Raw genomic sequence first — 12,583 nt, 5'->3', positions numbered from 1 at the left:
CTGATCTGATGCTCAACACTGAAATGCAGCCACTCCCGAGGTGAAGAGTAGCAACAAGTAACAAACTGAAGGCCAATAGAAGTTCTTGGCCAAGGACCGAGCAAAAAAGATTTGGTATTTTTATGTGTGAACAGTGAACGTGTGAGATTTCACAGGCAAACAGCCAGGACCCACACTCAGCCAGTCTTGGGCAACGCAGAGAGGTCCTACGTGCCTTCTCAGCCTTGCCACCTCCTGTGATTTACAGCAAGCCTTTGACATCCAGTGCTCACTGGAAAGCCCCCTCGCCCACAGCCCGATCCTCTCAGCTTGCCTTGCATGCAGGAGAACAGCATGTTCCCAGCCCTGCCGATTCCAGAGGAAACGAGCCCCAAGAGTACCTTAAAGCCTTGGACACAAATAGCTCCCACTGTGTGTTATTTTCAAACTGGTCTCATGCTTTTGCAGGCCTGACTCATTTTGGGCAAACGCTGAGGGTTAGTCATATTAGTCATACGTAGGCAAAGAGGAAGGACTTCTGCCAGGGCGGCTTTTACCGCTGTTTTAGGGGGAAAATACCAAATTTGCAGGTACATGGCCTTGGGATTTGTCCTAGGGCCTGCTAGGGAGTACACAAGTGAAAACGTGTGGATCCAGATCCTCTGTGCATGCTGCTGATGGCTTTACATCCACTTCCCTGCTGAGTGCCTGACCTTTCCCAAGCTAAGGCCAGGTGTAGGTAGAAGACCTGCTGGCTGCCAGGGTGCCTGGCTCCTGGGGAAGTGTCCTGCAGCCAGGAGGGCTGGCTGCACTGTGGCAGCAAGCTCACCTCAGGGTGCTGCAGCCCTCTTCCTGTGGGCACAGCTGCCAGTGGCTCTGGACCACAGCTGTGAACACTGGACCATTCACGATCACCTTTGGACTTAAGCCAGACCAGACCTCAAGGAACGGGAGAGCAGGGAAGATTTTTTTAAGCTCGGATCCCCTGCAGAGCCTGTTTTCTGCTCCGGTCACGGCAATGCCCAGCACCGGAGCATTTCCCTGCTTCCCTGTGCTCCAGGGATGCCCCGCAGCAGCAGGGCCAGCCCAGCCGGGCCGGGAGCACCACCTGCCGGCTGCGGAGCCGCCGCCGCGCCGGGGGGCTCGGCACAGGGCACATAGCAAAGTAGAGATGAAAAGCATCACAGGATTGGTAAAACCCTCAGCTGAACCTCCTCCTGCCTGCCTTACAAAAGGGACTCCAAACCGATCGGTGTTTCTGCACTAGAGCCGAGCAAAACCGCCGGGCTGAGTGAAGATCTCCGGGTTTAGGTCGGATGGAGCTATTTACAGCTCCTGCAGAGCACGTGGAGGGTTTCAGCTAAAAAAGATCAAAGCATGTCCCTGGGCAGTTGTTCTTAATAAAAAGGCCTAATTTTGTTCCGTTTGAAATGCGGTTTTGTTTCAAAATATTCCTGATAATAATGATATTGAGGGCAGCACAGGGAGCCTGAAAGGGAAACAAAATGTGTCTCTGCTGCAACACTGGATCCATTTAAGCAGCTTCAGTGCAGATTTTTCTTGAGTTTCTAAAGACCCAAGCTAGCAAGTATTTACACCGTACTGCTGGGCCATCTTCCTGCTTTACCTGCCTCGTCCTCCAGTTCACTGAGCACCACAAACCAAAATCCCTTTCCCCTCCAGCTACTCATCCTTCACTCTGGTATAGAAGGATTTTTAAAATTTTTCAAATTTTTTTTTGCCATGCCCCAAATCTTCTCGTGCAGGGTCCAATCACGTTGCCCCCTCGAGAGGCAGAGCCCTCACAGGTGCTGAGGAGAGGCTGCTTTTCCAGAGCCACCTGCATTGATACCTGTGACATAAACTCCCGTGACCCTGAGCTTGTCTGTGGTGGCCTAAGCCAGGCTCTCTGGAGGATGGTGGCCACGTCCAGGATGAGCAGTAGGACATGGCCTGGGCTTCTGGTCCCCAAAGAGCCGTGCTGTGGAACACTGTGGCTGCCACTCCACATGGGAGCCTGGCTTTCCTTCAAGGTGCATGGGGACAGGAGAGGGGTGCAGCTGGCAAGTGGCCACAGTATGTTGCTAGACCTGGGAGCTCAGTGTGGCTCCTCTCACCCGCAGGGTTATCTCATCTCCTGGCAGCCAGCCAGGATTGTGCTTTGACTCACTCATCCTAATTACACCTTCCTGGAGTGCTATATATAATTTCCCTCCCACCCTCATAGTCCTTTTTCTCCAAGCTGATCCCACTTGTCCTTTAACGGCACCCCACTCCTCACTTGCCTTTGCTTTTCTTTCTCAGCACCCCACCTCTCAGGACTTCTGCCTCTTTCCCTCTTGCAGCCCTCAGTCTCCTTGTCAGTGGGTGCTGGAAAAAGATGCCCTGAACGCACACTTGCTTTCTGGACTCAAAATAAATGCTTTTTTGGCCCACGCCGCATGAGCCTGTGCAAGTTACTGCCATGGCAAGTCAAGACCGTTCCAAGGAAATATCCTCTAGTACTGTAACTGAGAGTATGTGATAAAGGAATCATAGCCCAGGCTAAGGATGAACCAGAGCACTTGCTCCAGGGCATGGCCAACTTCTATGTACCATGGTTAAAGAGGGTCTTTCCCTTACTGACCTATAACTGGCTACACCTAACATCAGGCTACTGAGACTGAGGCTGGGGCCAGCCCAGGGAGCAGGAGGCTGGATCTATCCCCAGACTGCAGCCTGGCTCTGGGACTCAGTTTTGCATCCTGTAAAATAGGAAAAATAGGGGATGCATTTTGAAAGCTGCAGGTAGATAACATTTTGTATGTGTCCATACCTCAAACCTTGAACTGACCCTGTATAGCCATTGCAATATTTCTCTCCCTTTTGATGTGAAATAATTTTCTTGGTTTCTTCTGCACACTTCAAGCTTCTCTACAGCAACTGAAGAGCAGCCTGAACATCTGACCCTCTTGCCTTTTTCCACAGTTTCACAGAAATCACTTCCTGTGAGAAGTGTGATGGATGTGTCCAGTTATACAGTTGATTGCAGATCCCCTGAGCTGTCCCTGCATGAACTGTATGAGAACTTGCAAAGGTGAGGATATGTTCAATACTGGGAAAGCACAAGCAGACCGCAGGGGAGGCTGCTCAGCATGCGTCACCCATGCAGAGGACAGCACTAGGGACATAAAGGTTACAAAATCAAGCTTACAGCAAAGAGGTCATGCAGCCATTTGCATGTCCTGGTGTGTCAATACTGTCTCTAATGGCACAATCTCAGGTTGATATAGCTAAAAAAAAAAAAAATTAAAAAAAATCCAAACACAAAAAAACCCACCAAAAAACCTGAACAGACAGGCTGCTGTCTTTTCAGAGCCAAAATGCTCAAAAAGTGTGTTTGCTTCTTCCATTGCATAGCAATCAAGATCTAATAAAAGCTATTACATTTCCCCAGCCTTTATGTGGCTTTGTTTCCAGAACTACTTGACTGTGGAAGCAGAATAGCACAGGGAATTTTCAGTACAGGATCACAAGCAACACTTACACTTTCCTGGGGTGCTGGGGAATGTTTTGACAGGCATTAGATGCTACCAAAGCTGTATTTAGCAGGTCCAAAAGGCAAAGCTGCAGTCAAGTCAGTTGAAATCTGCCAACTGCACTGGGAATCCAGACCTTCCTGAGACTTCTTTAGCTCTTTCAGGGTTGAATTTTGTCTGCCTTTACACAAAATGAATTTATTTTTTTAATCTCATACCGTTCACATATCTTTTAAAATAAGATACTTCATCTTGACCTTTTTAATGGCCATTTTATTTTTAAAATCTGTCCTTTGGGCATTTTATGTTGACACTAAGAAACGATTTAAGTATCTGCAAGACAGACTTAGAATTTCTACATCCACTTCTTAACCTCTTCTTTCATATCCATCAGTAGCATTCGTACCAGGGTGGAAGACAGCAAGAGCGTTATTTTGAACTCTTGTAATTAATTACACAAGCTCTTTGAGGACAGTTCAAATCTTCTCTGTACTCTGGAAATAAAACTTAGACATCTTATATTAATGTTTTAGTTTGTTGTTTCAACAAACTGGAACAAGTTACCACAGATTGTGGTAGGTTGTCTATTTGCTGTTGTCCTCAAACTCTCTTTCGTTCTGGGAGATGAGCAAATAGTCAAGCAAACATTACAGCACTCAATGTAAAGGTCATTAGAGATCTGTATTGGCCAACAGGTCAGATGGGATATTATAGCAGTCATTTCAGCCATAAAGTGCATTTTAATGCTTTCTGGGCCATTTTAGAAAATTTACAGTTAGCAACAATAACAAAATTTGAGGAACATTCTGAAACTATTATGTATCCTATTTCATTAGAGAGTACCTCATAGAGTCTCCTAAACAGCCTTCAAGAGCTGGATTTAGGTGCTTTGAAACATGTTTGGGACAGTTTTGTTTCAGGCTTTGCTTCCAGACCTTTTGGCTTGAAAAACATTCTTGATTCCAGGAAAGTGACTGTTACATTTAATTTAAATTAGAAGCTGACTGGAGAGGCTGCTGGCTCTGAAGCACCCTAGTGCTGCTGGTACTTCTGTGAGCTTGGAGGAAGGCCTGGCTGCCTCTTATAAAAAATATATTCCTCCTCTTTAATTTGGATCCACCTACAATTATTTTTTCCTCATTTTTGCAATCCCCTCATTTGTTCTTGGAGTAAACAATAATAGCTCACCCCAGCAAACCCAATAGTGTCCTTCCTTTCCAGTTGGTGAAGACACATCTGATGTGTTTGTTGCATGATTTCAAAATGGACATGAGGAATGTGAAAACTGTTATTCAAGACTCCTAAAACAGACATTTGGAGACCTACAAGAAATAACTGGAAATATTCTTCTTCCTGCCATTAGAAATAAATGCCAAGTGTAGGGTGGCAGCATCCCCTGCATCCCACTGGTGCTGTGCTGGTGGAGCTGAGCCCCAGCAAGGTGGGCAGCCCCCCCAGCTCCCCCGGAGCAATATCAGCTACTGTGGCTGCTTCCTATGCCGGGTCCAGGACACCTTCTTCTGGCTGGGAGACCACAAACACCTCCAGTACTTGAATTAGGCCACCAAAACCATTAAACTGTGCTAAGCATGACAGTATTGAAAATCTATTTCAAGATAATAAATAGCAAACAAAATATAACCCAAAAAAATGCTCTTGTTCCTCTCACTCTTCAGTTTCTGGGGTTTTACCTAGGTAAATTCTCAAGCTTTTTCTCAGTGTACATAACACCATAGTTTTTAAAAAGCCTTATGGCCCCAGGAGCTAGAGTCTTCATTAGTGCACAGAATATCAACCTTGCTATAATAGGCTGCAGCTGAGAGACACAGCTGGCCCTGGGATCCAATACTGGTGGCTGCATTTTCTCCTCACCTGGGTGCTTGCAAACTGCCCAGCCACTCCCTGGGGTGAGGGCCCGGGGGGACAGCACCACAGGCCAAGGCAGAAACGGGCCAGTGGTGCCCTATGTGCTGTGCCACACTCTTGCCTTGGCTGGAGCAACACAAAACCTGGGCAGAGCCAGACTCGAGGTGGGATGGCCAAAGTCCAGCTGAGAGCAAAAATCTGCTGGGCGGGCTTCCCTCCCCAAGACTGCGTGACCCAGGAGGGACCTTCATCTGCCTGAGGTGGCCTGAGCAAGGCTCAGCCTCCAGCCAGCCCTGCCCTGCTCAGCCACTGGGTCTCACTCCAACTTTGAATCCTGTCCTTCTGCCCAGCAGCTGCACCCCAAGTGAAATCAGTTTGATTGGTGTCAGCCCCACGTTTTAGCTATTTAATTTCACAGCATGAAAATCAGTAGTGCAGTGTGGAGAAGATGCTCCTATGGCTCTAGGACAGGGTGGCACAGCTGGTCCAACTGACATCAGGCTGGTCAGAGTGGCTGTGCTGGTGACAGCAACTGAGCTGTCCTACGTGCCCAGGAGGCACAGGCTGCAAACACCTCTAAGTAGCTCCAGCAGCGCTTGGCCTGGGATAAGCCTGCACTGAGAGACTGGTGATGCTCCCAAACCAATAACCCCCTCTCATGGACTTCATAGGAAACCCTAAAAGCAAAAAGAAATAAAGGGGGAATGGGAAGATTTAGTCTGAGGCCTTTCTCCTGGTGTAAGAATAGCATGATGCAAACAGGAGGTAGGAAGAAAGAGCAGGTCACCATGATGACGGAGGAGCAGATGGAGGAATAAACTGATTCCAATTTGCCTTGAACTCCTGGGGAGACTGAGGCAGAGATGATGCTCACATACCTGCTTCCCAGCCCTCCCTGAAGCTTGCAGCTTGGCCTCTGAGAAGCGGGTGGCCCAAACCCAGGCCCCCCACCCCAGAGCACCCAGCACACACCAGCCCTAGAGGTGTCTCCAAAGGCAGGAGGAGGGAAGAACACGCCAAAAGCAGCCCTTCCTGCTGCCTTTGTGGGGGATGGAGGGGCAGTGCTGTGCTGGTGGAGATTCAATCTAGTGATTACCTTAAGGGATTTGCTGTCTCTTTCTTTATCCCTTTCTCTCTCTTTTTCTTTCTTCTTCCTTTTTTTTTTTTTTTTTTGTTTTGTTTTGTTTTCCCCTTTTCCCTCCCTCTTATCCCTTTCGTGGTGCATTTGTCTTCGAGGAACCTGGGGCGTTCTTTTCATCAGTTCAATCTCTCTCTGGCACTTGAGTCCTGATTGGCTGAAGGACTTAGGGGAAAAAAAAAAATCTTTAATTAAGTAGATAATCTCTTCTTAGGAAGTTCTGCAGCTCCATTTCACCAACCCCCTTTAGCTCTTACTTTAGGATTGGTTGCCCTTCGCAGAAGTTGGGATTCAGGAGGCATACGCCTCTTCATCACACCAGGACTGCCGGGTGGAAAATAACTCCATCTCTTCCCTAATTTTGTTGCATTTCTTTTTTTTTTTTCTTTTTTTTTTTTCCTCTGGTAGTGGTAGTACCCAAGTTGGTTTTTTTTTTTTTTTTTTTTAAAGATGTTCTTTCTCCCTCTTTATTTGGATTTTATGTTTCACATGGACCCTTATCTGGGCATCTTCTTCCTCACTCCCTTCTTCCACTCCTGCTGTGCCTGGTGAGTATTGAGAGCACCTCAGTCTGTGTCACAGGCAGGTGTTCCTCCTGGACACCCTAAGGAAATTCCTCTTCACCTTTCTAAATATCCCCTCTTTCCCACTTAGCTACATTCTGATATTTAATAAAGTCCCATCACATTCATTGACAGAGAGTTTAGATCTAAGAAAGTTCCTTTTTTCCCCCTGTACCTCCAAACAATAACTATATGGGCCCAATCCTGAGCTGGGTTAAAACAGAGTAGAAGAGAGAGGACACAGAAGATCTAGCCCCTCACTTTTAGCTGGGAGGATAACCCAATGGGAGACTCGGGGATTTCTGTTTTTCCAAAGGCGCAAAGTCAGCTTGTCTCTTGCCTTAATCAAATCAAGCAGAGCTTCTCCTCTGCTCCCCGAAGAGGACAGTCCCTGATTAAGAGCTCAGAGCCAGCAGGGGTGGGTTAGTTCCACAGGAGCATCACTTCGGATGAGCAGCCTGAGACCCGGGCTCCTTGGCAGGCACAGGGTCAGGATTACACCCGTCTGAAATTAATGTATTAGGATTTCCTGGGGAGAAGCATTTGGTATGGAGATTGCTACAGCTTCTTTCCCAACCACCCGGGTCCCGTGCACAAACCTACAGCCATCTCCTCTGGGCCTCTTGCTCTGTCCTAAGAGTGGTTTTACATTTATTTCCAGAAATGTTTTATAAGGGTGAACAGAAAGAGATTGCACTTGCATCAAATCTTGTTTCATTCCTTGTGGAATTTATCTATCCTGTGTCCAAATGGAGATGGACTCAAACAGCCTGGCTCTGTAGGTATTTTTTCCTATGTGATTTTACCAAGTATCCAAACTTTATTCTCCATTTCTGTGACACCCTGGGGAATCTGCTCAGTGGGTTACAGACTTATCTCTGACAGCAGTGAAAGTCTTTTCCTGTTCAGTTACTAAAATCTCCTGCCTCCCCCATAGAAGATCTCTAGGGTTATTACCATGAATGGAGAAAACAAAATTACAGAAAAGAAACTCAAGAGTAAATGGGAACTCATTCCTCTTAGGCTGGGTGTTCCTTCAGAGATTTTCTATTCCCTTCATTAAAAGAATGTGCAACAATATCTATGTATCTAAATATTATACAGTAGCAAATAAATCTCCCTTCTGGATCACGGGGGATATGTATGTCATGCAGGAGCTAGGCAAGAACTCATGCTGTTTGTTTTTTTTTACTGCTCTTCTTGTGTATGTGTCTTGCTTTTGTCAATATAAACATGTTTAGAATACATGAAAAAAAATTGAAACCAACATTTGAAAGAAACAGTTCAAAGGGGAAAAAATTTCAGAGCACAGAGTAGAGGCAGAGTTAAATAACAGAAATTCCAGGCATTTTCTGTGGAAGTTGGATGTCTATATTGCCTATCTGCCTTTCAGAAGTTTTTCTCCAAAATAAAAGTTCATAGATGAAAATGGCCCTGCTCCACACTCTGCGTGTTTCTTGCAAACCATAATTTCCTGAGAAAAATTGCAAACTTCATTCAAAATTATCATATTGCAGATCCTGTCCCTTAACACCAGAGTAGAAAAAAGCAAGGTTTGTGGGAATCATCCTGCTTGTAATTTTTGCTGGTCTTCTTTATCAGATCCAACAGCTTAAAATGCATCAAGATGCTTTTTTCTTGTGATTTAATAACAAGAATCGGGAGTGGGGGGCAATATAGATTATTTATTTTAAGTATGTGTGGCCATTCCCTGAGTGTGAATTACATTCTGTAAGCTGGGCTGAATGGTCAGTGTGTTTCTAGATGAGCAAAATTATCAGGTTTGCATTTAGGAACTAAAAAACAAATAACTACAAAAAAACAGAAAAATCGGGGGGGAAATGCTCCAAACATTAATGAGTTTTCTCCCAGTCTCCTATCTGGTTGGGATAATGTAAGAATCTCTGATCCATCAGCCTGTTTCTAAATGCTTTTTTTACGCTTCGCCTGTGGGACTGCCTTTAATTTCCACTGTCATTGGTTTTCTAATAACTTGGGGTAGTTTGTACTTGAGAACGGAAATCAGATGCAAAGTGAAATTATATCAATTTTCCATATTTACAATAATGACAGTAAAGATCTAAATGCAGCTTTATAATTTTCTAAAGAGCTGAACCAGCAGCACAGCAGCATGAGGGGGTGTTAAGGTATCAAACAAATGTTTTAATGGGAGATTTGATAGGGTTCCTGGGGCATATTAAGCTGAGGAACAGTATGCTGTTGTTGGTTAAAGTTGTAACTGAACAGAAATTATCAGAGGCTTATTAGTATTTGATATATGTAAAATATAATGGGACAGCTGCTTGGCAGGGTGATTTGCTTTTGGGTTCAATAAAACTATGATAGAGAACTCCTGCTATAGATACTCATTAGCTACAAGATAATTTCCTAATATCAGATGCAATGAAAATCACTTGCCCTAGATTTCCTTTTTACCTGGATATGTAGAGTTACAGTGAGAGAAGCAGCATGTCCTGCCCAGGGCCCTGCATGGGCTGGGGAGGGGCTGAAGAACTCGGTGGGACTCCTCTGTCTACCTGCTGAGGTCTGTCCCTGCTCAGCTTCAGCCCATGTAATGCTGTCCTGGAGACTGAAGGTGGAGGGAAAGGGGTTTAGATAGCTAGAAACTCTGTGAGCTTTCTTGGAGAAGATACTTTCAATAATAATTCCAAGCATTTCCTTTCGTGTGTGATTTCAAAAAGTTTTAAATGAGTGTGGTGACACTGAAGTCATGAGAATTGGGCTGGTTTACACCCAGTGTAGATGCAGCTAGCCGGTTAGTTTAGGATTACATTCTGCTTTCCTTTACAGTAGAATGGAAAATCAGCAGAAATACATACATTAAAAACAAACAAACAAACCAGACCACCACAGGGAGAAAAATGAAGAGAGAATAATTTTCATAGCGATTCCTATTAGCAGCACAGAGATTACTCTAGTGGCATTGTCAATATTGTACATCTGTGGAACAAGTGATTTAATCACTCCCTGCCCCTGCTGGAGAAGACATCCAGAACAAAGACACATTTTTCTTAGCTAGATCATATGAGCAAAGACAAGCACACAGATTTTCTCTCCATTATTATCTTTCCTTTTCTCTCACCACAAATAAGAATTTCAGCCATGTGACAGTCCCATCTCACCTTCTCCTGCATTCACTTGCAGCTGCATGAGTTAAATGAGGGGGGTCAAGTGTACCAGCCTAAATGAATCTCTTACTTGTCTAAGTCCTACAAACCCGCCCAGCAGTGTGCCTGCCTGCTCATCAGAGAGATCAGGGAAATGCCTTCTGTCCCTCTGACTTAATAAAAATTGTTAGAATATCCTGCTGGGAAATTGCTACTGTACCATTTGCTCATCTGCAGATGGTGAATTGGCATATCCTGAACTTGGCCTTTTTATGAACTTTGAGGTTTATCCTGGGAGGAACAGATCCTCTGCTTCAATGCTGTTATGTCAATTGACACCTGCTAACAGGCTGGTTTGCTGTAAACCCTGAACTTGTGGATTACTGTCCTCCTCCTAAAGCCACCCATGCAAGTGCTCAGAAGCTCCTACTCCAAGATGAGGCCAGAAAGGGTTTGAAGCAAATCTTTCTTGCACACTATGAATTTGACTTTTGCTACTGAGAGGGGAAGCAATGCTGATGGGATGTGTCCCTTGTTTTGGTCACAAAAGCAAGACAAGCAAGGACTTGCAATTCCCTTGCCTACACAGGGACAATTTACCAGTTTTCTCACAGCTGCTACTCAAGAGCTCAGATTCACACTGACACCATCCTGAGTGTGGTCCCCATAGCAAAATGCTTAAGGGCAAAGCAAAGGACAGGAGGGAAACCAGATGGAAAAATGACTTGCTCATGCTGCTACCCAGTTGCATTAGGATGGGGACCCATGGAGCTTACACAGTCTGAAAAGCCCCAGGTTCATGGCCCTGTGTGATTCAGGTCACCCAATGCTCTAATCACCCGGCTACAGATGCCATCCCTCCGAGTCCCAGGAAATATTTAATTAGCTGTACAATGCAGAAGCAGCTCCCAAAGGAAAATTCCTCTGCAAAACAGCCATCAATTTTGAGCTAGAGTACCCACAGGGGCTGGAGCACAGCCGGGTCTGAATCCTGGGCTCTGAACAAAGGGAAAGGATCTGCTGCTCTCGCAGTGCCCTGGCACAGCCCTCTCCCTCCCATTTTGACCCAGGGAAATCTTTCCCAGCACACAATTCATTCATATTGACACACAACTAAAAAAAGTTAGACTTGCCAAAGTGAAACTTTACAAACTAGTTCTCTCAACTCTCTCTAAACTGTGAGAAACAGCAAACACTATTTTTTTTTTTTGAGGTTTCACCCAAGCCACACTCTGCCTGCCCCTGTGCCCACGGCCGGGCTGCTGCACAGCTACGCTTTGTCCCCAGCTTGTGGCAGCAGTGCCTGCTTTTGCTTGTGCTCGAGCCCACCCTGGGATGCCCCTGTGCTCTTCCGTGCTGGATTTGTAGCACAACAGGACACTGCCATTCTCCCCCTTATCAGGGAGACCTGTGGCTCCAGACAACATCACTTGAAAACACAGGGAGAAAAAAACATACCCGAAGCAGCACCTTTCTCCACCCAGCCAGACAAGGCCCATCCAGCTACAGGGATTTTCAGGAAAGAGAGAGGAGCTAGAAAAGCAACAAATATCACTGCATACCTGATAGCAGAGCAAAGAGTGCTGAAGGGACACAGCGTGGGTTAAAGGCTACCTAAAAAGGAGAGGCATCCTCCACTGGGAAATGACCAGGATATGAAGTAGAATATCATGTCAAGAGGAAGCTGAAAAGCCTTGTTGTTTCTTAGTGCATGCTCTACCTTCTGCCCAGTCACTCACCCACTGAAAGGGCTCAATCCCATCATGCCATCTCTCTGGCCCCAGTGTCCTCTTCCACAGGAGAAGCAGGAGCTACTGACCTACAGAACAAAGTGGGTATCATGAGGCTCCCCGGAGGTGGAGGTTTCAGGAGTGTGCAATTTCAGATTACAAAAACTATTTTCAGTAGAACAGTTTTCCATGAATGGTGGCAGAATGAAATGTTTCACAGGAATACTTACAAATATGCACCATTGGAAACTGTTCATCTTGATTTTTCATATTTCATTTGGAAAAAAAAATAAAAAGGAAGTTTAATTTTGGCTAAGACCACATCACTCATGCCCCCACACCTCCCCAGGCAGAGTCCAGCAGGTGGGACAAGTGTGTTAGTGCTCAGCCATCACCTTAATGTGACCAAGAGCAGAGAGTGGGCAGCCAGACCTGGCACTGCAGGGAAGGAGGGGACTGTGATCTGCAGTGATGCTGCCAGGACACACACTATGTAGAAGCAGCTTCCCTCTACATGGTCCTGCAGGGAGAGCAGTACTGGCACACAGCCCATCTCCTGGGAATGCAAGAGAAACCAGGGTGCTCCTGGGGCAATATTACCCTGAGTTAAGCTGAGCAGCACCTCAGTACATCAAAAAGCAAGGCTGAAGGAACAGGAATG

The 12,583-nt window shown here is 45.8% G+C and overlaps 1 protein-coding gene across 1 annotated transcript in view; it reads left to right on the top strand.

Annotated features, from left to right (window-relative positions):
* The first annotated feature begins 6,951 nt into the window (after positions 1 to 6,951).
* The window catches only part of WNT8B (wingless-type MMTV integration site family, member 8B), a 12,328-nt gene continuing 6,696 nt past the window's right edge, over positions 6,952 to 12,583 (top strand). Inside the window, exon 1 of the mRNA XM_010000797.1 lies at positions 6,952 to 7,049. Coding sequence (XP_009999099.1) covers positions 6,952 to 7,049 — 98 coding nt within the window. The remainder of the gene's footprint in view (positions 7,050 to 12,583) is intronic.

The sequence above is a fragment of the Chaetura pelagica genome, unplaced genomic scaffold (genome assembly GCF_000747805.2).
Source record: "Chaetura pelagica isolate M959 unplaced genomic scaffold, ChaPel_1.0 scaffold166, whole genome shotgun sequence".
Lineage (NCBI taxonomy): Eukaryota > Metazoa > Chordata > Aves > Apodiformes > Apodidae > Chaetura > Chaetura pelagica.
The sequence above is the reverse complement of the archived record's forward strand: the minus strand, read 5'-3'. Positions and strand labels throughout refer to the sequence as shown.